Below are 26890 nucleotides of genomic sequence, written 5' to 3'. Positions count from 1 at the left end.
CGCGTTAACCCGACGCGCTCTGCCTGGCACCTAGCGCGCAGCTACGACATTAAAATTTCATCAGTTTTGGCCGTCAGACTCGACGGATAAAAAAAAACCGCGCGTAGGAAAGACTGCAACGTTTCCCGCTTCGCCTCAAATTCCGTTTCGCAATCCTGCTTCCATTCCCGCATCGCAAATTGTGTACAACGCAACCTGATTGACAGATTGACATGGGTTAAGAAGACCCACAGCGCGCCACAAAAAATAAGCTATGAAAACATTCTTCATACACATTTGCTTTAATTGATAGTTTCAAAAATTATTTTTGCTAAAAAACAAGAATAGTGAAGTGTATATTGCGTGGTGAACTTGTTGCACCTGCACGTACCAACAATGAGCACCGAGTATGCGAAATGAATATAAGTTCAAGGCGTGTAGGGGAAAGGAAGAGGAGGTGAAAATTGATATAATAAAGTAGGAAAATAGAGGAGATGAACATGCACACCGGGCGACGGTGGTGGCTGAGCGTCAGAAAATAAGCACCACCAAATCACGCAATCACCCACAGATGCGCCCTTAATTCATGTCGTTTGCACCCTTTTTTTACCCTCTTCACCGGCTGCGCTGGCGTTTTTCTGCGCAACACTGGTGACGGTCTAACATGCGATTAGAAACGGGTGTACTGCGCCAACGTGCGGGAGCCGCCACCACCGTCCGCAGCTCTTTTGTTGAACTTGCGGTCTCTTCGGCTTCCTTTTCTACAATTCTTAACAGATAGTAGTATTTTTTAGACGTAGGAACGTCCGGGAGAAGTTTGTGTGATTGTGAATTTCGTTCTTCGAAAAGGAATTGTTTAAGCCGAATTATCAATAGTTTTTTGGATATTTGGATTTATATTTAGAGCCTGAAGCTACAAAAAGTAGCAAAAGGCATGACAGGTATTTTTAAAAACACAAAGAAAGATTAAGAATTTTCAATCCGTTCCTCTCTATCGCTTTTAGTTTACGAGATATTCGCATTCGAAAAATTTTGAAGAAAAATAATGAAAATTCGTTCTTTTTACAATTTTAATCGCGTTTTCTGAACCTTTACCCACCAAAATTTAATTATTTTCTTATCATATCTTATAAAGAATTTTACATAGTTTCATAATCTTCAATCCGTTGACAGCTATCGCTTTTAGTTTAAAAGATATTCGACAAAAACATTATCCACCCCCCACCCCGTTGCCTATTTTTGTTTCCATTAAGGCTCATAAGCGACATACAAATTATGTAACAAATTTCACGATTTGCCAACTATGCTCCCCAAACCATTTTTTCGGCGAAATGTTTTCCGCCTCGGTATTGATTAAAAAATATCTCAGAAAGTCGTCAGTCGTGATAATATTTACGACCTTATAATTGACGCTGTACGGAGTGCACGAGAAAAACAACCCAATCTCAAACATATTTGAGCGAATATTACTGAACACAAGAAGGAGAGAGAAAGCGAGAAGGAGAAAGATATGCCACAGCGCCCACCCCAGGCATAATCCACCTAATGTACTGCAATCTAATGGAATGTTATTATTAGCTCACGCGATTTTATAAAATTTCCTCAACTTTCTTTTCGAGCGTGCGTGCGGCGTGAACACATTGTCGAGCGTACATTAGAGGATATACACTCCCGCCACCATAAGAGCAAAACGTTGTGTCGCGTGCTACCGAACCACCCATACATCGCCCTAGTTTATAATCTGCCCTGCCGCGCCAGCCCAATAGTGCAAGCAAGTGCGCAGTTCACTATGATGTTCAATGTTGCTGCCATCAAAAAATTGCTTGTCCCTGGTTACTACAAAAGAAACTATTTACTAGCGTTTTTAGTATGAGGACAATTTAGAAACATATTTTTTTTTACTTTAACCTAAGTTTTGAGACACTAAAATGGGTGAAGACCGTGAATAAAGTACTTTAGTCACGGGGTGAAGCTTGCGTTTGTGAATTTACCTACGGTGCAGCACACGTGACTAAACATTATTAAACACCCGATTATTTAAAACCTCGCTATTAATCAATCTCGTGACTAAAACTCCCGTTTACCCACTTGATATTTAATATACAATTTTTATAAATACATACTTCTCCAAGTTCTATTTTCACTAAAAATAGTTTAATAATATTCACTTGTATTGCGAGTTTCAATGTATTTGCAAAAGTACCCTTCAAATAGTATCGATTACAATTTCCCTCCCGTCGGATATTTCACTCGTCCTTTTTCTGCAGCTAGAAAGTAGGCAAACTCACGCGAAACTAACACGGCAACTTGTAGAGTAAGCACATTTCAAATATGAATCCAGAAAACCGGCCGGCCGGATGTTTAATATTTTATTCGACGGCTAACGCATTTAGCCATTGCGTCATTTGTTTATATCTTGCGGGCGCAGAGTTAAACGAACCGTTCCTTTAAATATTCGGCCCTCAGCCGTTATACGTCGTTTTTATTTTTATCTCCCCAGTTCGACTTTACGTTTATAGCTTATCGTTCAACGCTGCGTAAGGGATCATTTTATAAGCGATTATGACGAGAGTATAAAGATCGGTAATTGCGCGGATCATTATGAACTATAACGTATATAAAATCTGTATACAAAGGGATAAAGGACACCGACTTTGAAAGATGTCTAAGATTATGCAGTTCACATTTATTATGCTGTTATATTATTAAATATTTGCTTTACTTTTTCATTGTACTCAAAGATGATTTAAATATGATTACGCGCGTCGAATGATTTGCATGCGTGAAATTTGATTGAAGTTCCACTAGGCCGTAGCAAACCCGGTACGTAATTAGACCATCAAATGAAATCCAATCCATCAATCAAGGGCGGTTGATGTCTGTTTGGCCGAGTTGAGTGACGAGTGGGGGCTTGAAATTTACTAAAAACGCTCGCCACGACGAATGCGAGCCTTGCTGAGCAAGGGTGGGCAAGGGAAATAAGTTTAGCTAAAGCTGAAGGATGCCGGGGTATATAGGAATTGGTTCGTAAAATAAGGGAAACCAAAATGAATTGATTTCTGGTTGACGACAGTCGGGTCGGCGTTGAAAGAAATGGTCGAAATTGCCACATAAACGGATTTTAGGCTGAAGGAGAATTTCCACATGATTTACATGTAAGGGAGCATAGAATAATAGGTAATGAAGCGTATGTAATAACAATGTGCTCGTAATTTTATCAGAATGCATCATATAATACTACTAAACATCATTATTAAATATTATTAGATTGTACATCAAATCCTAGATAAAGTTAAAATAAAAATTAACGAATTGTCAACAAATGAGAAGCATAAATTGCTCTTTTTTATGTACTGCCTGCGATTTTTTTTTGTGTTTTCATTTGTTGGAGACATTGTATCGGTGAGTAAATGGTGAAAGTCATTAAATAATATAATGAGAAACCCGAGTTAACGAGCAGAGTTGATAAGGAAACTAAACGCAGGTTTTAAAAAGCTTGAATTCCATCAAGCAAAGGCACTACAATTAAAAATCTTAAAAAAATATCATTTGTGGCGAGATTTCAAAGAAGAAACAGATATCAAATTCTTAGATTTCTGTCTACGGTATATTCTTATTTAAACGTTTGACGAATATTCTTAAGACAAATATCTGCGCATCATATTTTTATGAAAATTATTGAAACTCCTTAACATTCATGTTGTATATTCAAAAATAAGAAATTAAATTGAACACAAAAATAAATATATATGCTATTCGTGCCTCATTCGTGCCTTGTACGTAAAGAAAGAAATAAAGAAACACAACAAAGCAATTAGCATATGTACATAAATAACAATTTTATGTAAACGTTTTGTAGGGTAATTTTGTGCTTAGAATTTTTTAATGCTTACTTATTTTGTTATCGTAAAAATGCGCCATATACCGCATTCTTACGATTTTTAATAAGTAAATTAAAATTTTACTGCATAGAACTGCAATTGGAGTGATACGCGGCCGCTAATGGCCGCTATACAAATGGAGGAATTTTGCAAAGCCATATTTATCAAATTCAAAAGTACGATTCAAATATATAACAAGGGATTATTCCGCAGATATCCTATTATTTCCGCGTATAACATACCTATCATTCAGTAGGCACCTAATTAATTTTTGAATGTAATAAATTCACGATGGAATACGATAATCGCCAGCCCTCTCTAATAAACTATTTACAACGCATATTGACGAATAAATGCCTATATAATATTCAGATTTAAAACGCGTGGATAAAAGGTGCATCCGGTCAAATATATAAGCTTTCATTTAATAATATGTCAGTTATTACTATTTGTTAATTTTGAAAATATGAAATTGATCTTCCTTCAATCTTTTATATACAAATTTGTTTTTTTACTTCGACCTATAAAGCGCAAGATTTCCTCGGTTTTTAGACGCAAAAAGTGGCACTTGAGCGCGAGGTGCGTGAGTAAAGAACTTCAGCTACGGGCATTGTCTACGAGGCGGAGCTTGCGCCTGCGCATTTGCCTACATTTCCCTGTAGTGTGTAGGAAATTGAAGAAATAGCATAAACATCAAACAATATACTTAAAACTGGACAGAAAAATATTTTTTTCAAATTTATTGAACATTTGCTAAAGCAATATCAAACTGCTATTTTTGTTAATAACAAAACTGCGTATAAGTTGTTATCAAATGACTGTATATAACTGTAACAGAGAATTTACTAAGTTTGCTAATAGCCATAATCGCTTCATTATAAGATCCCCGAGCTTTGATTTAATTATGCCAAGTTCTCACTTTGATACTTCTGCACCTTGATGATTTTGCGGTTCAATAAATCCACATTTCTCCGCCGCGAGTATTAATAGAAGTACGTAAAACATAATGAAATATGCACGATATAAAACGACAAAGCGCAATGAAAGCGCAAATAAAAAGGCATGCCACAACGTCGAGCTTTGGGGGGTGGGATAAGCTACCAATCGTTTTGTTTCAACAACAACTGTTTAGTTTAGCCTGGCTGAAACCGTCGACGTCGTGCGTCATATAAACTTGATTTATGAGTATGAACGGCACGAACGCACTTGTTTACTCGAATAATCGTACAGCAAAGCAAACGCGTCGAGCGCGTGGAGGCGCCGGGCGCGTGTACGCGTACCTGACAATGGCTAACCGCGTAACTACGCATATCGTTAGTGCGGTGTGGAAATTTTCCCAAAATGCTTATTGTAATGCGACGTGGGGGTGAGGTGACCGCCCAAGTGTATACATGCCCCACATGCCTGGATTCTCGCGATCAGCGTAAATATAATAGGCATTTCTACGATTCTAACACAACACATAACTGACGCTGTCAACCCACGCTGCATCCGCTATTTATAAATTTGTCATTTATCATTTAAAGCACCGAAAGTGTCAGAAAGCGATGAAGATTTGACGGCGGTGCGGCAGTTTGAGCAAAGTTTGCTTGTAAGTCTCGAGTAAATAAAAGTCGCCTTTAAAACTTGGAATTGCAAGTTTCTTGGGAGTTGCTTTTTGCGTGACTTTTTGTAATTTTTACGACTGCTGCAGACGATGACCAACAATCCGTACCTCGGGCAATTTTTTATAGTGAGTCTACTTTGAGTTTAGTGTATTATAAGTTAGAATAGACGCAATAAAACAACAGAAAAGTAAGCTTTTGTAAAAAAATAAGTGTTATTAATACCGAATTCAGTTTTTCTAAATTTTCAACTTTATGACATGAAATGCAAAACACCAATTCACCTTGTAGAATCGTTTACTGTGTTTTTTTCCTCTCTCTTTTTTTTCTATTTTTTTTTTGTTGGAGAGCTTTTTTATTTTATATATTCACATTGAAATAATGTGGAGAATTTCTATGGAAGTTTCAACTGCCTAAACTTTTTATTTTGTCCACTTGGACCTGTGGTGCATAGTGGGCGCTCGTTATTTTTATTTTTCGGTTTTAATTTGCTGCGCTTAATGTTCCCTTTGAGATTAACAAAAAACCGATGTGCATATAGATATATACGGGCATGGAGCGCGAAGTTTTTAGTTTGTTCTAATTTAAAACAACAACGACCGGCAAACGACAAAAACGAGGCAAAAAATAAAGTTATGAGTTCGGGCATCCAGGAGAGTTACGCGGCATTTGCATTAATCATGTCTAGTCTCCACGCTCCAAGTTCAAAAAAGTTTGCGCAGATTTTTTGCATATTTTATTTTTCGTTAAAAAATTTTGTAACTTTTCATATTATTATGGTTATACATTTTGTTCAGCAATTTGCAATCTATCTGAAATATATTATTCCCTTTAGGAATAAAATAAATTAGATGCAATGAAAGTTAGTCAATTTTTGCATAAAAATATGACATGTTTTGAAGCTACGTTTGTTTCTTCTTCGTTTTCGAGATTTATTGCATCCACGAAGCAGAAATGCAAAATTTTTGGATCGCTCCCTCTAGATTAATTAATCATTTCAGTTTTTATATAATAACTGAGAAGCACAAAAAGGAAGCCAGGAAATGTGTTTAAAAACGCCAAAATTGGTGAATCAATCAATTTTCATGATGGTAATTTCCGTGACAATGTTTTTCATTATTTTCGTTTGCCTAATGGCATGCGCCGGATCGGAGAAAAAGTAGGGTAACTAAAAAGGCCTACAAACAAGGAAAGCGCTCGAACAAGAAATATAAGTTTTAATTAAGGTAACGCGTAATGCATTAGACAAGAAAGGAATCGAAATGGTAACCGCCTCGAGACCGAAATTAAAATCACAAGAGGTCGGAATAATAAGAAAAAACGAAGCAATTGGCAGAAATTGGAGTTGGCGGAAAGAATTGAGTGGCATTCAAATGTCTTCGTTTATCTGCCGCGTTGGCAAGAAGGAAATGTGGCGCGTGAAAATAAAGTAAATTAGCGATTGCAAAGTCACGGACGGAATTGTTCAGCGAAATTTCACTTTCGCCGGCCGTTGGAGAAAAAGCGAAAATTTTCAAACAAAAACACACCAAATTTAATGAATATAACGAGCCAAAAAGTATATTAATTGACTGGAGTTGAAGTCTTGGAGACACGTCCTTCGCACCCTTCGAACGACGGCGAGGAGAAAACGGGAAGAGGAATCGAAAGTTAAAGCGAAAGCACTGCGCAAAGCGCGACAGTCCGAGAACGTAAGCGTTAAAAAGTTCAAAATTGACGGCTTGATGATGATGACTCTATGATGGAACGTTTGCTAAGCGATGCCGACGCCAATGAAGTGATGCAACGAGCTGAGTTTGGCGCTTGAAGTGGATGGGGCGCCGCGAACGGACAGCCGAGAAGAAAAGCGGCCCCTTAATTGGACCTCCTAATTGGTGCTTTTTGATCTTAATTCGATTTCGACCGAAAATTCAATACTGGGGACCAATCGCCGAAAACACGAGCGAGCGGAAATTCTTCTGTGTCTTAACGACGTTGCCGGCAGGCAAACAATAAGAAAATAGCTGTTATTGTGATCTCGATTTAATTAGCAACGCATTCACTTCCTGCAGGTAGAACAAAATGTTTCAATTTTGTTACAGAATTTATATACAGATCGTATAAAAAAAAAACGTTAAATGTAACATTTCTCGTTTTCGGCGCGTGTTTTTTTCTGTTTTCGATTTAATTTCAAGTTTCTAAAAGAGGGTATGAGTATGCTCGCACCTAAAAATTACAAGTATCAGTATAAAGTCCACAGGGCAGCGCGAAAAACTCCCAAAAAACCGGCGGAGAAAATTAAGCTTGAACACACAACTTCTTGCAAACGAACGTGTAACTACAAATGCACATGAATGTGCACACGCTCGTCGAAGCGGACATGTCTGCTAGTTACCAACTAGATGAGCGCCCCCGACTCATTGGTGGTGGAAGGGTACATTGAACCATGCCGCGTAAAAACAAGTCGACTAAATGCAGCCAGCACCGGAGTTGCTGCTGCAATGGTAACAAGACACGTTATCCGGAGGCATCCGCCGCTGACGGCCGACATAATTAAATAACTTGTGCATCCTATGCGGTTGTCAGTCGTGAGGGCACATGTGCCCACCGATTGCATGTTGCAACCTCCAAGCATATAAACAACTTTTTTCCCATCTATCGCATAAAAATGTTTATGTTGATGTCACCGCCGTTAGAATGAATGATTAGTTGATTTACTTACCTAAGGCAGTAGTAATGCGATGTCTGGTTAATTGTTAAAAGCAAAGATCTGCAGTCCTGTCGACCATTTTTTTTGACAAACAAAATTTGCATGCATGAGTTTTGTCCGGTTTTCTGGTTTGACTTGGTTGGCAATTATTTGGTAAAGTTAAACAGAGCGTGCACGATCTTCTTCTCTTCGTGGCGTCTTCGAGTGTTTCCATCGCAAGCAACTTATTTTTGGTCGCATTGCATAATTAGACGAGCCGACCTGCATCGCCAGGTGCCTGAGTAATTCGTGTTCAATTAGCCTAGACGTGCGATTTGTGGATTTACGTATCAGCTAAGATAACAATGCAAACCAAGGCGACTACAGACAGATCAAGATTCAAATATCGCTGATTTTTTTTAATAAACATTACTTTCTGCCTTAGATAAGTCAATAAATATCATTCGTTTATTTTTCAATTAATTATACCTAATTTTGCTATATTTCACATTTATAGGTAAATTATCATCGTACACATAATGCACAAAGACCCACCAACGAGAAAATAAATATTTCACCGCTTCGAAAACACGCGCATTAAATTGTCCAATGCAAATAATGAATTTATTGGTTTATTTGCGCGCGAGCAGTTTGCACGCAGTTACGTGCGCCATAATTATATACCTCATATCTGCCGCCTCCAATGCGCGGTAGATGCATATTTAAAACAGAAATTTCATGACACGCCGTGCGCGCCCGGGTCATCCATTTATGTAATTAACTAATTTTTATCGCTAATAGATTTATCAAATTTATGTAATTCGTTTACGTTTTGCGCGTCCAGTCGCCGCACCGGCCTTGTGTGCGACCACGCATACAACGCGCGTAATATTTATATTTTATAATTGTGGACGTACGTCAAAATACATGCCGGGAGCGCCCCGTAGACACAGCCATTGGGGCGGCTGCGGAACGGGGGAATGCACTAAATCACATTTCCGACATTGTTGTACCAACATGCACCTGACATGCGCTGCACGTGCTGCAGTGCCGGATTTGACCGTATTTTAGTTTATTTAGACAGATCATTTATTCGCAAAATGGATCGGCGAAACACATGAAACTTTGAGCCGTGAAAATGGATCTTCGCATCCGCTAATTCGCTATTTAATCGGATTTTCTGATGCATTAGCCAAGTAAATACAGCACTGTAGTATAAATATGTAGTGCCCTTAAACAAGTACTGGCATCTGGATATACGAACATGTTGTCATACAAATATATACTGTACAAATGTAACTGATATTTTTGCGCCATGGTTTGACATCATTCATGTCAAAATTTTAAATTGCGTATATACCAATGAATTGTCAATTAATTTACATTTAATTATTTTGGTATTTGGAAGGTATTAGAAATATTAACAGGTGTAGGAATTGCAATTCGGTTTGGGCGAATTCAACCAACCAAACTACTCCTAATTAAACTACGAATATCGTTCGCGGTCATCATAAAACGGTCATCTGCTTAAATTTGTACATTTTAGAACGAATATTTACTTTTATTTAAATAAAGCCTTAATATGATCAATAATAAATCATATTTTGCTCATTACGCAACTTTTTCTTAAATTCGATTAAGAAAACGTTTTGGTAAAAATAGGTTATTGGAAATGAATGCAGCCAAATTTACACGATAGTTAAAAAGTCAAATATACGCTATTTGAACATTGTGATGCGCCTGAAGAACACAATAGCCATTAAAAAATAAAACAAACAATTGTGCTAAATACATGACAACTAAATTACTAGACGTATAATCCGCATAAGCAGTCGAGGACAAAATAATTGATGAAGATATCAATGCGCGCGTAATCGACGGTTATACAACACGCAGTGCAAAAAACCACGGCAACGGTAACCGTGCAGAAATTGGAAACAACACAAATGAGCAACAAGGCGAAAACTTGACGAGGTAACAAAAAAAAAATGATGATTTCATGCGCCGTCAAAGCGATATTTAATATTTTTCAGCCATAGGTACTCTGATAGCTCAATAATGACAAGCAAAATGTATCATGTTGCCGCATGCAAAGCGAGGCTGGCAGCTAAAACCCGGAAATGCCTTTTATTATCCGTACATAATGCATGTTTTCATGGGCTTCATCGACCTGCTTGTATAATTAATGAAGCTTTTGTTATATTGTTTCGGCGGACTTTTCGTACGCACTCCGACAATTAGGTGCGATCCAGAAGGAGAAATGCATGATGCCATACATGCCACACGTCAGCGCCGCCCCACAACCGCATACTCTTCATTTATTATTAGTTTCGTAAACTTCATGATGGGAAACTTCTTGATATACTGAACTACACTTCATTGTTTTGCTCTACGTGAAGACGAAAGCGCGCAGTTTCATAACCACGTGTCAATTTATGAAAACACAAACGCCAGTTATTTTATTTTTTTTGCTTAGTTTAACTTTTCGGTTGTATTATGTATTGATTTTATCGGCGCAGTTTAAATTTTGCCAATTTGCGCAATTTGGTTCAGTGATTTGCCCATATAATGGATAGAATTGTATACACACCGTGTCGAAATCAATTTGTGTAGTTTTCGTGGAAATATTTTATTCAATCGACGTAAAGTTGTGCAAAAAATACACCTGAATATGATGAATATATTGGCACCAGTATAAGTTATTTATTAAAAAATGGAAAAACTCAAATTTCTGAAGAAAAAATTTCAATATTTCAATAATGGTGCAAAGCATTGTTTTTGCAATGTAATGCATTTTGTTTTATTTTAATCCTATTTTGCTTTTCACGTTACATTTAAATATAAATTATTAAATAAACTTTTAGTTAAGCATCAAAGTAATTCTGAGTGAACAAATTTAAAATCGATGTATTCCAATTAAATGTTGATCAGTTTTATTAATTTTTCTGATTCATACGGCTGATGTTTGCATTAAAAATAAATCGAATCGCTGGGAAATTAATTTTTTTTGTGGCGCTGAATGTTCGTAATTGCATTTCAATCAATTTTAATAAAACGTTAATACTTTCCTATGAAATTTACACACTGTGTTTATATGACCAATTTTAAATGAATAAAGATATAAAATCTTTAAAAGTTTTTTTTTTCTTTTGCAGATGTTATTCTGACGGTTAATGGTCAAGGATGACGCTGTCAGCGGTTATGATACAACAACATCGCGCAGTCAATGAATAATAATTCGACGTTCGTGTATGGGAATTGAGTGCATCTGTGCGGGACGGCCGGTGTCAGTGCGCTAAAATCAAATCCAAAATCGAAATTCGAATTTCGAATAAAATATGGATGTAAAGCGATGCAATCCGAATGACGACATCCACATAGGCGGAGACGGCAACGGAGGCGCGTCGGTGGCGGTCCGCGGCGTTGCGACGCGTCCGCGAACTCACGTTCCGCTAGTTTACGAGCTGACAACCGCACGTCGTTCGACCCGCATAACAAGCGGCCGCCGTGCGGAATATTTCAATATTCAGCGCATTTCGCTAGCAAACTGCTACATTTCCATTTTGATTTTGATTTTCGCTTCCAATTTTCTAGATTGATAATTTTTTTTCATTTGAGCGTTTTGAGCGTTTTGACACACCGAAATCCAGTGCGATGTGTTTTTTTTTTCGCTATGTATATGTAATGATAAAAATATTCGATGCGCATGCACCCGCCGATTTTTTGATTTGTGCACTTCGCTGCAATCACTGTAATCCGTCATAAAATTGCATCACATTTTCGTAATTTCAAATTGAAAAAAATTAACACACATTTTTGCTAAAAACGTTATTATGATATTACCAAAGTAAAATTCTCAGCTTTGAAATATGCTAATAAAATAAAAATCAAAAAGTATGCCGATGTATGAGTACAAAGCAGGCATGTGTACAGCTGGACGCGCATTTATTATCCCACCACATTATTAAAAATTAGTACCGAAAAAAGAGTTACGAGCGACAAAAGTTTGCCACCGCGGGGATTACAAAACAAGGGCAATGGCTAAATCCACCTCTGAGTACACAAGAAAAAGTTATGACACAAAAGAGCTCCCGCTTCGCTCTCCTCTTCATTTAAATGTATTAAAAACTTTTTAAAAGTCTGACAGAACTTTTAATACGCTCGTACCGCCAGCGCGGCACACAATCACAATCACGCACTCTTTGAATTCGTCTCCTCACTCGTCGCATACACAATATTTTATTTGCTCTGACGACAATTCTTATATGAATGTTTTCTGAGCCTTATAAACATGCATTATCTCTGATTGATGTATCAGAACGTCTGAATTTCAATGTTTAATGAAAACAGCGAATTATATTTTTATGCTGCGGATGCGGATTATGATATAGCTTTAAATGATTCGATAGTAATGTTTAGCGGAACTGGAAGAACATGTTTCACACAGGAAAAAATTTCCAAACGTCCTGTTGATAACTCGTATCACTATCAAGTTATGGACGAAACATGTCCTCCCATACACAGTATCACAACATGTTCCAATAGAATAATTTCAACGAAGAGAAGCAAATATAAATCTATAAAAATTTAACATATCTCGCGATGTCGGTCCAATTGGCCCAAATACATAAATATGCAAATGGTTTATTCAATTTGCACATGCAATCATTCTCAACCATGAGTATAATGTCGGGTATTCTCTTTGGGTATTAAAGTCTAGTTAATTGCGATGACAAAAGTTCGAAACAAGTCACAAGCGAGTGGAACAATCGTCCGAGTTTTATGCCCACGGGAATCATATACTCTTGTGTTTCGTTTTATATATCTATTATATGTCATTTCATTTCGTTTCATCGAATTTCATTTGAAATACGTTTACGGCTCGTAGACAACAAAATCCGAATTGAAAATGTTTACCATTAGTTACAAGCATCTCGCGCGCTGATCGAGAAATTTGAATACATATTCAGGAAAAAACTCAACCCGCTGGAATTTGATAGCACTTCAAATACAATGCGGATGAGCGTGTAATGCACGTAATTAATTTCAAGTTGGAAATCGTCAAACGGCCAGAGCCGGATTTACTACTCAACCCTTTTCGTGAAAATATGATCTGTCTAATACGTCGCAACTCGGTGTGCATCGTGTTTTAGCTCGCATACGTAAATCCGGCACTGAAAACAGTAATCAATTATGAAACAAACAGTATTCACACGATTTGAGTCAGTTTTTATGTCTCCCTAAAGCTGGAAAATTCTGTCACTAAATTAAATTAGACAAAAATGGAAAAGTCACATCATCCGACGAGTAGGTCTCTCCTTTATCATACAATTTGTACGGAGCACATCACCGACTCTGGCGGCAAAATGCACGTCAGTTATTCAGCAAACAGAAATGAAACAACAAGAAAAAGTCTTACTTCGCTTGATTGGTGACGGGCTGGCGTGGTAGCAGCGGATGCACAAGACGACCATCAGCAGCACCAGCGCGAGCCTTTGCATCATTAGCGTTGCCATCTCTTTTAATCAATTCAATCTCTCCACGCTGACGTTATGCTGCGCTTTCGTAGCGAATCGCGTTGATGCCGCGCGCTGCGCTGTGTTTCTCGCCAACGTCCGTTGTTTCCACTGCGCGATCGTTTAAAATCGCGTCGAAATCAGCATTTTTCTTCACTAGCTTTATTTACTTAACATTCTTCGAGCGGCAACTTGCGCTGGCACGAACAGTCATGTCAAACTTCCGCCCTCGCGAGCCACATTTTTACAATAATCCAGCTGCGGCGACCGGGCAACTGCACTGTACTCGACGCGAGCTCTTCGCGAAGCACGCGTGGTGCGACGCCACGCGTTGCCAATGCGTACACGGGGTTTGCAGCAGGAGGACCGAAGAGTCTATGCGCTGCCGCTACGGCAATGCTCCTTGCACGAGGCCCGGAGAAGGGCAAACGGAACGAAACGAAACGCGTCGCCCCCGCCGACGTACTGTCTGCACACTGAGCGCATTCCTACCGGCAGCGCGGCCTCTCTCGCGATCGAACCGCCGCGACCGGCGGCGGAACGTCGCGAACGCCGCCCATAGCGGGCGCGCTATTTTGCGCCGCGCGAGCGCGACGCGTCCAACTTCTCCGCTAGTACGGTTTTATTTTTCATAATGTTGCACGCACTCGTGCAGCCAAATTTTATACACATTCTATCACTATATGATTGTGGTGTTCGAGATAACCCGGTCTAACGTAAACAAACGATCTGAATAACATTAACATAAACACATCAATCGGCGAACATGAAAATACTTACATAAAACTCAAGGCCACATAAACGATCTGTCACTCTTCTCTAGTAGATACGTTTATAAAGAAACAAACAAGCAAGAAGACCACAGAGATTTGCTTACTTTGCATTTCTTTAAATATTGCCACACTTCAAAAAGATAGGACTGTTTGCCGCGGGCCGGTACGTACGTATATTTAATTACCAAACTTTCAGCGTTAAAGGACCCCTTTTCTCCCCACGCATTGCGTTCTTGATATACAGTAGCTATGTCATTGTGTACATAACTGGAGGAATACATGGGAAGAACAAGAATGACGCTACTTCACACAAAACACAAAAAAATCGGATTTATAAAATTAATAATCAAGTAAATTCACGTTAATTTTATGTTGTTTGTAACGATAGAGAAAAGTATTATTCCTATCGAGCATCACATGCTTTTTGGCGCAGTATATTTTAAAATTCAGTGCATTGAATATACCTATAACTATGGGTACAAATTCCACTTCAGCTTAAGCGGGACTTTTGCACTTCATTCAAAAACTATCGCACTAAATACAAAAGGTATTGTTTCATCGATGTTTCAAATTTGGAAGTTTAGGATTTACTGAATTCGACGTATCCACATCGTTAATTCACATCATATTGATTATATAATACATTTTTTATTAAAATACAAATGCAATTATTGATTAAAATTAATGAAAATTAATGTATAATTTTTTTAAGGCATTTTTTATGGTCTAGGGCTACACCCTACGCATATGCGCAGGCGCAAGCTCCGCCCCGTAGATAATGCCCGTAGAGAAAGTACTTTAGTCACAACCTTGGCCGTTCGTGTTTAAAGCACCACTTTTTGTGTTTGAAAACCGTAGAAAAACTGGCGTTTTAAAGCTGGGAGAAAAAAAAACAATTTTTTTAATCATTTTCCAGTATAAAAATCTCTCAATAACATAAAAAAGCGTGATTCCTTATTGTATACATTTATTTCCGTCTATATTTATGAATTTAACTACCTATACTTTACACGTTATAAAATTTACCGCAAAAGCCGCTTTAAACTATGATTACTTTTTTTATTACAAAACATCACGCATACTAACTAACAGTATGAAATAACGATATCGATACTGATATCAAAAACTATTTGTCAATAGAACATTTTTATATAGATTATACCATACGTTGACCGGCAATACTGTGATAGGTTAATGAACATTTATATAATAGGCACTGAGAATAATACCGCCAACAATTTCGTCTTTTGTAATTTACTTGGATGCGCATAGGTAGTCCGTAATTTTGTCGCCCGACATTCGAATACCGGTTGACACCACATGCAATTCGTCTTCGTTGCAACGTAACGTAGCGTCTCGACGCGTCTTTACGTAAGTCCCTATCGTTGTCACTATCGCCATCGTCTAGCTGCGATCTATCTCCGCTCGCAAACACATCTTGCTCCTGCCTGTGGCCCCACTAACTCCGCACCAGCCCTCATTTCAACATCACGCTATCACTGTTCTCATGCTCGTCTTCCTTTTTCGCTCCAGAGATGCAATGCAACTTCCAGCGATGAGTCCTTAGCTTCTCGCCTCTCCCGCTGCACATTCTACCTTTTACCCGGCGCCTTCACTGCGTGGTGCACATTTCAAGACGTGCAACTCTTGAAAACTCCGCGGGATTACTTCACCTCCGCTGCGCCTGTATCGCGGGTAGACGAGTGCCATTTGAAACTAGAGCAGCGATGTGATCGTAGACAGCTTGCGCGCTCCTTCAGTTTTCATCTGACATTAGCTCCGTCGGGTATCTTCGACCGCCCCACACTTAATCAATTTTTGGTCAAATAATGTCATAACACTGTCGGATGGTGGAGGCGCCTGACATCCATTGCATAATTTTTGTAATTAGCTACACCTTCATAGTACTACGTGCACTTTGTCAGCAATATAGACGTGTGGCAGTCGTCGCGTTTAGAGTGCATTACCAGCGACGAGACGATTTCCTCTTCGAGCTCAAACTGTACTTTCGCCGCTATGGCATCTTAATTAATTACTTCCTTAGGTAGACCTTTCTTAATTAAGCGCGCAGACCTCACGACTGACGCACGGATCTAATGCTATAACATATTGCTTAATTATTTCCCAACCATAAATTTATCGCACGCCTTAACTTAACCAAGTTGAACGATGGGAAGAATTTAATAAAAGAAACGCCAAATTGAATTCGCATCTAGCGTCGTACCCGCAAAATTAAACTCACTAATGATCAGCGGCAGAATGAAAATCAAGTTTGTCAGTTTTTTTACTTTTTAATTTTATTAAATATGTTGTGGCACAAATTAGCTATCCAAGTTTGTGGAGAGAAGAAAAAAGAGCGTAGTTGCAGTATTAACCGGCGGCTTATGCATAAAACTGTACTTTCGGAAACTTGCCAGATCATTTCCCAAACTTATCATGTTAATTTTGTTAATTTTAATACAAAGTTGATATTTTGATTTTTAATTATAAAACTTTGCATTTTTGCCTCGTTTTCGCAACGCGTGCGCGCCTCAAAGATCCTGCCAAAGTTTTTTAATAATTTCCCTCCGCCACACACAAAATATACATGATTTAATTACGGAACCTAATCACGAGCACCAATGCGGGGCGTCAACATCGTTGCGCGCGCGCCGCGTCGTGCTGATGTTGATGCGACATTAATTTCAATATTTTTCGCGTCCTTATTTTCGTCGCTCCGGTACTTTCTCCGGCATAATTAAAGCGCACGAAGGCTGGAATATATGAGAGCAAAAATTAAGTTTCGACGCAGGCGTTTTATTTATTTTTTGCCTCACGGCAGTGCAAATTGTAAACAACCGAACAATCAAACCCTGTCTACACTGGGGTAATTAATTAACGACAAAGGAGAAAATCCTGCGCGACATAAAGTTTGTTCAAAATAATTTGTTTTTGTCATTTTGGTTTCCTTATTAAAATCACAGAATATTATTTAAATATAATATATGTTTTAATCTACGTATGTGCTGCTAATTAACTCCAATTAACTTTTACTTAAAACATTTTTTCACAGGTGATTACAGTGGCAACACCTGCACCACCTCCGGTCATTGCAGTTACCTTTTTTGAGGTAATTAATTAACAAATCGTGATTAATGATCCAAGTGACATCCGCGCACAACGCTTTTGGTAATCTTATAGTTTTCCCTACTCGATTTAAAATCAAACACGAAAAGCTGCAGCCGCGTTGGAAAAGAACGACGCTCGTTAAGTCTCCGCTCACAGCGCGCGCAAATCTCTCGTTATCGAAACGTCGTTCATGAGCGGGTCAGAAATTTAATAACCACATGTGGATGAAGGCGAAAACGCCGCACGACGCACGATCACGGTGCAAATAATTTCGCCGCGCCGGAATCCGGAGCGTGGTGGGAGCGGGGTCTTTAATAGAACTACGCGCCTCAATCAAACATCAAAGGTTCTTCAGATTGCTTACATACGCATCTTACACTCGCGCAATTTTTCCAACTCGCGAGTTGAAATACGATTGCGCGACTTTTTACTCGCCTTTAATTCATAACGCACCGACTTGAAAATGAGCGACTTCTTGTCGCTGACGCTTTTTTGCCGAGCGTTTAAACCATCATAAAATACAAATTTTATGTTTGCCTATACGCTGCTACCGGGACCGAGGGCGCACTTTCCTTTAATGGTTGCCTCCGAATCTATCCAAATTACTCTCGCGCTCACCCCCGCTGGCGGCGCGCGAACCCTCGTCGTCGACGATCGACACTCCAGCCGATCGTTAATGCGACATTTTATTTAACGAGCTTGTTCACGTTCTCATCTTGACGCGCGCGAATAGATTTTTTAATACCTTGACATACATATGTCCCGGACGAATGGAACGATGGCTCCCAATTCGGAGCGTGGAGCGCCGAAGACGAATGCACACCGTCGGCAAAAAAAAACTTCTCAAACCAAAAAGCAATCTGCTCGCGACCCTCCGCCCCTCGGCGTTCAGTAAAACTCATATTGCATTGAATTCTCATATAGCGTTTCAAACAAACCCGCAGTTTTTTGACTGCACACGTTTTGCGTTTTGCGTTTTGTTTTATTCGTCTAAAAAAATATTTTTGATTTTCTAGTGAATAATTAATTGCCCTTCATTATGTCAAAATCTATATTTAATGGGAATTTAATAATAAATATTTTTTAGTAGTATTTTCACCAGTTATTAACTAGTAATTATTGTTATAGGTTCATATAGTTATTGATATTTCATTTATCTTCTTTTACAACTACGTAATTCATGTTTTTAATTTTTTTTATTTTTTTTTTTATTTTTAACGTGTTAATGAATTACAATTTTCCTATGAGTTTTTAGCATGTTTCGCGTCGAGGGCTTCCTTTTTCTGATGATACCCTCGAAGCGAAACATGTTAAAAACTCCTAGAAAAATTGTAATTCATTTACACTTTGAAAATAACAAACTGCGCAATATGCACTTTAAATATAACAAACAAGGGCAATATAACAAAGTCGATTGTTTACTGATCGTGTCTGTAATACAATAGTAAATATTTAAACAAGATAAAACTTAAGTAAGTATTTTTACTTCTAGTTTCCACGATTTTAAGATACAAAAAGTGGTACTTTAAACACGGACGGCCAAACTGGTGACTAAAGTATTTTAGTCACGGGCTTTAGTCACGGGGCGATATTTTGCAGAGTATTAAATAATTCTGATCACATTTCTCTCCAGATGAATAAATAGGTAAACCCCCTTGTTATTATTGCTAGAACGCAAATGTCTATGCAAAGTATTTGTAGTTACCATCCACACCTACTATAAACAAACTTTGCATTTACCGTAAATAAGCTCCCTTTTGATATTTACATATTAAATAGTACCTACTTATCTATTGTTTTCAAACTAGAATGGAATGTTATTCTATTTAAAGTACACTGAAGAAATTTATGTGAATATAACTATTTCGATTATTTGCTCGAACCAAAAACACATTCATTAAATTTTGAATTATAAGAGAGCTTTAAGAAAATAAAAGATTGGTTCGGAAAACTTACTTAATCGTATTTTAAACGAATACGAATATATCTTCGTTTGCTCCACTTCCAATCACAGATTCCTGATTTTCATCCTTGGCCTCCCACGCAGCACGCCCGAAAGAAAGAGCAAATGAAGCAATAAATTATCAACTTTGACCAAAATCCCAAATATCTATATCTCGGCGAATTGTATATTATAGGGATATTTGGATATTCATGTGGTTGAGTTGGGTCGAAATCAAGTATCCCTTCACATGTGAAACAGAAACAGAAGTTGGAAGGCGCCCTGAGGAACTATTGATAATCGCCTTGGAAAATTTGGCAAACCGAGGTTGACTATGCCTAGGTTCTGCTATAAGTGAAAGGTTAAGTTTTGAACAAACAATGGGGCTGCGCCCGGCGGCGGGCGCAAATCGGAACAAATAAGTCAGAAGCATGTGAGCTCATGCACGTCCCGGCGTGCTGTTTTTGCCCTCAATCAAGATAATAAATATCCACATTTAGGGCAATAATTTTACACCCGACGCGGCGCGCTAATGGTTTCGAAAATCTCAGTGCACCGCACAATGAGAAAACAAGAAATTTTCCAGAACACCATTAGTTGCGATAATAAAGGTACAACAAAGCCACACGGGACGCGCGCTGCGAGGGGGCGGCGTGGACGCGCGCGATGTTGCGCTATGATAATGTTAGTCGCAAACGAACGCGCTTTATTGCTCGGACGTGGCCAGCCAGCTTCGAAAACATTAAACGTTGATGCGGGGGCCAATTTAACCCGCCGCCAGTAACGCCGGCCGCCCGCTGCCCGCTTTTATGTTTACGTTTTGAAACTATTTCCCAATTGCCAATCGATAATACAAACGCGAAACGCGCCACAAAAGCCACCGAAAACCCTGCCGCGCCGAAAACGCCAAAAAGCAAATTAAATTCCACGCATTGATGATGATGTTACATGTGGCCAAAACCGCCGCCGCGCGTCGTCGACCTAAACAACTGTGCGGGATTTTGTGTTTAACGCACATCAAACCAGCCGAGTGAGCGTTGTTCAAACGATGAAAAATCGCAATCACAATCAAACGCATGTAATTTTCAGCGCAGAGTTCGCGAGCCGATGTTCTAAATAAATGCCGCGTCGTGGGCGGGGGCGGCGCGTGCATAAATAATGCACGTGAATAAATTGCCTAATTAACTATTCAAAAAATAACTGACTCGTTGAGGTATATGGCGTGCACGAAACTAATATTGCTTCACGTCTTTTTTCACAGCGCAACCTCGAGCAGGCGGTGGCAACACGGCAATGAAATTAGCCGGCGTTAGCCTGTTTATGCCCATCCCTTTCGCCTTCATGCAATCGTTCCATGGTGCGCTAGTTTCTCTATCGCTTCGTCTAAGCAGGTTTTCATTTTGCTGCAAACCAATTTATGAATGCATATCATTTATTAATATCTGTAACAAATTTTCTTCACACCTACGACCAAGGCGGTCGCAACGCCGGCTAAATATCGTCGTAATCAACATTATGCGTGACCGGATGCGATACAACTACTATTTATACTTCCTAACAACGGTTGCTAACTGCCCACTGTGCACCGGTGTAATTTCTAGTTCGATTTCTTGCTTTGCTCGCAAGTTCTAACTGTGCTTCAGGCATGCGTTTTGTTTTTGTCTCATGAGGTTTAACACGGATCAATATAGGATTGTAAAATTTATTTTTCAAATAATAACACATTATTGATTTCTTATTTCTGGTTTTATTTGAAAAGAGCAAGAATACAGCTCTAAACAATTTTTTACTACTTACACCTTTAAAACGTCAGTTTTTACTCGGTTTTGAGACACAAAAAGTGATTCTTTAAGCACGGGCGTGACGAAAAATTTTTTAGTCACGGATTTTAGTCACGGGGTGAAAAAATATTGCAGAAACTTGTTGAAAATTATTGATATTGATGTAGAATACTCTACATTTGCAGGTTCTATGAAAATATAAATCAAATCCGCGCATGTGAAGTTGATACCTGTGCATATACAATGTGATATGCACTAGGCATATATCTGCGTAGGTGATATAGCAAAACATTGCAAATGTAATCTTGAGGTTAATTGAAATGTCAAACCTGTGTGTATGTAACAAATTGTATACCGAAATATCAGCATCCGGCCGCACGTGTGAATCCGCACGTATGTTTGAGAGGCTAATTAAAACTGTTTGCGCGACAGTTTAGAAGCTTTCGACCCGAGAGTGGGTGCGCACCCGAATTGCGCTCGTCGACGTAATTGCTTGCTTATATTGCGAATATCGCTTATTGGAATTCGGCGAAGGGTATAAGGCGCTGCGCGGTAATGTGACGAGGCCGAGGTCCCGAAGTGGCGGCGGGCGGTGTGGGTCGGCTGGTGCGGTGAAAAGGCCGGGGAGCTCGCGGCACAGATTTGGCAGCGCGCACGTCCGTGTTCGTGCGGTTGATGGGAGACGGCAAGCAGTCATCAGGATCGGGCAGGTTTATTTACGTAGAGCATTTGAATATCATTAAGTCTTGATTGTTGCCGTCGACCCTTTCGCATTGCACTCGCCCTGCGCCCTGCCATCTGGCCGCACTGGCTCCTCGCGTCGCGGTGGTGCTTTCAATCAAAGCCGGGCGATGTAGGGAAACACCAAAAATTACGAAATAAAATAAACAAACATTTTGCCATCAGCAGCATGAGCTATGCGGCGGGTGGAAGGAAGAGCGACTACAGAGCCGAAAATTACGATACGTCGTGACGTTCTCCCCGAAAACAACTTGCAAAGAACGTCGGCTTTTTGATATCTTGCACGATGCAAGAAATTATTGTGTCGAGTGGTTCTATTGTATCATCATGTCTGCGCTGGGGAAGCGTGCGCTGCTTTATGAATTTCAATGTTTTAAATTACATAGAATCTTGCGCGGCTATTTAAATTTTGCGAATTGACAAGAGCTAATGAACTACTATATTCTGGATTATATCTCGAAATAAAAAAATCGCAAAGACATAAACATCATCATGCATACAAGAGAAAAGTTTCTGAATCAACCAAAATTTAATTTTAAAATACAATTTGCACAATATTTTAATGTTGGCTAATCTTATTAATCAATTAACTAATGTAACAACACGTGACGTATGACGTGTGAAAGGAATTAGCTAATTTCCCGAGAGAAATGTATTTAAAAATTAATTTCATTTGATAAATATGGAGTAAAAGGTAAATACCTACATACTGTCTTTTAATACAATACACTGTATCATGAGGAAAGTAAATGAATGCATTTCATTATCACACACAAATAGGTAATTCAATACTTTGGCGATGGGCTGCATTGTTTATAATAAAGCTCATTCCTGGATAATCAAATGTTGTAAGTGGATGACGGTTTCAGGTTTTGTTTAAACATTCTGGAAATTAATGGGCAATTAATAGATAGGTCTAACACATTTACTATTTCATGTGTTGTGGCAAATTATAGACATTGAAAATTAATTCTAAACGCAAATTTGAGTTTGCTCGGTTGCTTCTGTCGCGTTTATTCAAAAACCACTGAAGCAATTTTTGTCAATTTTGGTATAGTTATATTACAGGCCATAGAAAATTAAGTAAACTACTTTTTATTACATAAATATGACTTAAGTTAGTGTGAAAATACAATTAAAGTTTAAATTTTATAATTCGAATCGAGCTGACGCAAATATTCACATATTTGCATAAAATTTCTCATAATTAAAATCTACGTGCAGACAAAAGGTAAAAATAAAAGCCCAACTCATTATAGATATATGCTGGTAATATATAATACAAGTACACATACGAGTAGGTATATTATATTATATTATTCCCCGGCTGTATAGGTGTGCGCTTAATCGCGAATTCAGACGGGGTAGTCGGGTTGATCCACATCAACATTATTTTACGGCGCCGGCGATTACTCAACGTCGCACCAAGCCGTGTGCCGACTGCGCTTCTTTATTTGCCGGGTATGTATTTTGCTCAAATTGCAAAAGGACAAAGGCGGCATCGACGCAAGACAAAAGCAACGAGGCGCGACGGCGAGAAGCGGCGGTTTTCGCAACCCCCTACCAATTTTGCTGCCGGTAATACATGCGCGTACTTAATATTCGCGGCGTGTAATGGCTTCGGTTGGGTTTTCGTACGTTTTGATAGACGCAAAAGAGCGAATCTGAACGTTTAACGAACGATACGAGGGTCAAATATGCAACTGTTTGGTATTCGAGGAATGTTGAACAAACTCGCATGCCTCCCCATCCATCGCGCCAGCCCCTTTCGCCTGCATCCTTCCATTCTCCGGTCGGTTCGCTAATGAGTGTGGAGTGCGGCGTCGTCAGCAACAACAGCGTATTTGTACCAGTGCGTTGGCGCACTAATGCCTCGTTCATATATCTATCTGAACGTTTAGTAATTTCTTCTAAACTAAACAGGCGTTGAGCGTTGAGTCGTACACCAACCGACAACAGCAAAAGCAATAAGAGGGCACACGCCGCCAATTGATAAACGACGATTATAACTCACTCACATGCCGCACAAAGGAACAAAACGAACGCATCGAACGATGTATTGACGAATTGAACCATATTGTGCGTTGAACGTTCATTTTATACTCTCGGTGCGGACAATGCGGGCAAAAAATATTTGATTTATTTGTTTCATAAATTATTACCGCCCATTATTTCATGTAATTGAATCATTCGCGTCCGCACACAGCTTCGGATAATTAAAATCACATTTTCGAAAAGTCGCCCCGCTCATGCCTGAAATTTGCCTGCAGGTACAAAGGAAAAACACGTCTGATGTTAATACCGAAACACATTAAAAACTTAAAACTTTTTTATGTTTATATGGCACGTTTTTACTTTTATTCGCGTGCGCCTTGCAAGTGAAAAACGTTCGGCGCATAAAAGCGGCTTTCGGGGGAAACTTTTAAAAGCCGTAAACAACATCGTTTAATGCCAATAAATGCTTTAAAAAGAAATGAAGAAATCTAATTAAAGAAATTTCACCTTTTTGAAGTTGCGAAAGTCGGCGAGTTTTCGAACTTGGAGCTCACGCATTAAAAAGCATCAAGTTCTAACCCGACATGAATAGCTCCATCGCAGCAGGATAAGGTCTACGCACCATCCACTTTCCCACGTGTGAGTCTACCTCCTGACAAAACTTATAATCATTAAAGAATTGTAATTTGTATAATTAGGTTTATACCTGCGGCCATTGTTGTAGAAATAAATAGTATATTAAGTATCAAGTAGCTAAACGGGGTTTTAGTCATAAAATTGATTAAAAGCGAGCGTAGAGCTCCGCCCCGTGACTAAAGTACTTTAATCACAGCTTCGGTTGCCTGTATTTAAAGTAGCACTTTTTGTGTCTCAAAGCCGTAGAAAAGCTTGCGTTTCAAAGAGGAAAGTAGAAAAAGAAAATAATTAACTAAACCTAACCTAATTTTTGAATTGTTTATGTATACTCGTATAAAATATCCCGTCTGATGTGGGGGTATAAAAAAGGCCCGCTGCGTTTTTGATTTATTATATTTATAACTTTTTGCTTCAGTTCACGTAATGGAATTTTATGGAGTATTTGTACGGGTGGAAAACTGCCTCATAGCTTACCTCATAGCACGAGAAAAAGTCGTACGTATAAATGCGCACAAAATATGCACCACAGGCATATGGGAGCGCACGCGTCCGACCATTAAAAATTAAAAAGTCGTACGTTAAAAAGCTGCCCTTTGCGGCGTGCGATACGCTTTTCCATATAAAATGCAATCTATGCTATGTAGTTATGTATCTGCGCTTAATTTTGGCGTGTGCACGCATCGAGGCCTGCGTGTCACCACCGCTGGAAACAAAATAAACCTTTTTATTTGATAAGGTTAACTGTTGTTTATTTCTGGTTTTTTTTCAATTACATTTTGTTGTTTATATATAATTCTATTGTGGAGTAAAAGTTGGTCCTACCGGTGATTGTTTATTTCTTGCCTCTTCCGGAGCATTATCCGAAAGGCTGCGCACTGAATGCACAAATGGCGCACCAAGATGTTGCTGATGCTTTGGTGCATGTCGCGAACGTAAACAAGTAGTGGTGGGTGGGCAACTTCGTCGGGGAAATTAATACGCGAGTCGTGAGCGCGAAAACGTTTTCGGCGCGCTACATGATGATAATAATAATCGTAATGCGGACACACTACATCTGCATTCAACGCTTTTCGGCGGCAGCGGCGGCCCGCTTGCCAAGGACAGCAATGTGGCATTGTGCCGCTGCCGTCGTCGCCACCCCGCCGTCGACAGGCGACGCAACGCAGAGAAAGCCCACCGACACCCCTCTCTGACCAAGAGCTGGGAAAAGTTGCAACTTCCGAGGCAAAGCAGGCGCCGACCGCGCCGGGGTAAGTTTCGAGTTTCAAATTGTAAGTTGCTCTTTACAATTCCGACGAATAGCGCGCGCGTTTTGGGAATTGTGCGGTTCATGCTCGCCTGCGAGTGCAAGCGGCGGCGGCGCGCCGCCGGTGTTGGTGTCACGGCGGCGTGCCGCGCGTAGGCTGCATTGTTCGTCGCCCCCGCTGCGCCGAGTGCACAGACCGCAGATACAATCAAATGCATTCGCCATTGCCTTGCACAATCGTTTCCTGTGAGCGATGGCTTGCATCGCCGCCGTCAAAAATGCTAACACGAAGACCGTGGAAAAATGAAGCGAGCAAAACTCGTTTTACCCGCTAGACATAACGTAATTTCGACAAATTTTTCATTTATGTTTTTGGTAATAATATTTATTTTTTACTTTCTAATTTTATTGACTGAAAATATAAAAAAAATTCATCTATAGACCAGAATTCTTTTGGCTTACTACTGCTACTACTTTTACTACAGCAAAAAAATTTAAAAAAAAACTCCGCTAATTTTGGCTTAGTAGAGCTTTGAATACTTCAACGCGCAAAACAGCGTAGTCTATCGAGATCAAAGGTATTTATCGATTGTTTTTTTTTTTTCTAAATATTAATTAATACATGATTATTACGCTACCCGATTAAAAATAAAATGTGTTGACCCCTTGAATGCGCTAATTTTAGGCCGGCACAATTCCTAATGCTCGAATTGATGTCGGCCGATGAAAATTGGAGCGGCGACAATAATCAAAGACGAGTCGAGGGTCGAGGCGGCGGCGTCGACAGCGGCGACCACCACCCAAACCGTTGATTATTTCTAACATCTCGCACGCCGCAGCGGCGCAAAATTGTGACTTATTATTGATGTGCACTGCGGCAGCCATCGTATCGAGGCGAGTGTGTGTTATTGAATTGAATCGGACGTCGGAAATAGAACAAAAGTTTCGACATCCCGTTGGCCTCAACTGGAAACCCCAACTTCCCGATTAACTCTAATATCCCGCCCGCCCGACACAATC

At 39.4% G+C, this 26890-nt stretch overlaps 1 protein-coding gene across 2 annotated transcripts in view; it reads right to left on the bottom strand.

Moving 5' to 3' along the window:
* The window catches only part of LOC135791465 (uncharacterized), a 67144-nt gene extending 53031 nt beyond the window's left edge, over positions 1–14113 (bottom strand). The window contains exons 1-2 of one of the 2 annotated variants that reach the window (XM_065301863.1): positions 13552–13664; positions 8166–8430 (exon numbers count right to left, since the gene is read on the bottom strand). Coding sequence is in view for 1 of the 2 variants with exons in the window: in XM_065301861.1 (XP_065157933.1) it covers positions 13552–13648 (97 nt within the window). In the remaining variant the exon portion in view is untranslated. Of the gene's footprint in view, positions 1–8165; positions 8431–13551 lie in introns of both variants that reach the window. The other variant, XM_065301861.1, reaches the window with a different exon arrangement.
* Positions 14114–26890: the final 12777 nt, after the last annotated feature.

The sequence above is a fragment of the Atheta coriaria genome, unplaced genomic scaffold, assembly GCF_025399875.1.
Source record: "Atheta coriaria isolate IRGN ID8LTWV9N9 unplaced genomic scaffold, Caltech_Dcor_3.1 hic_scaffold_1_pilon, whole genome shotgun sequence".
NCBI classification, from domain to species: Eukaryota; Metazoa; Arthropoda; class Insecta; order Coleoptera; family Staphylinidae; genus Dalotia; species Dalotia coriaria.
Note: the sequence above shows the minus strand (reverse complement) of the source record. Positions and strands in the feature narration are given on the sequence as shown.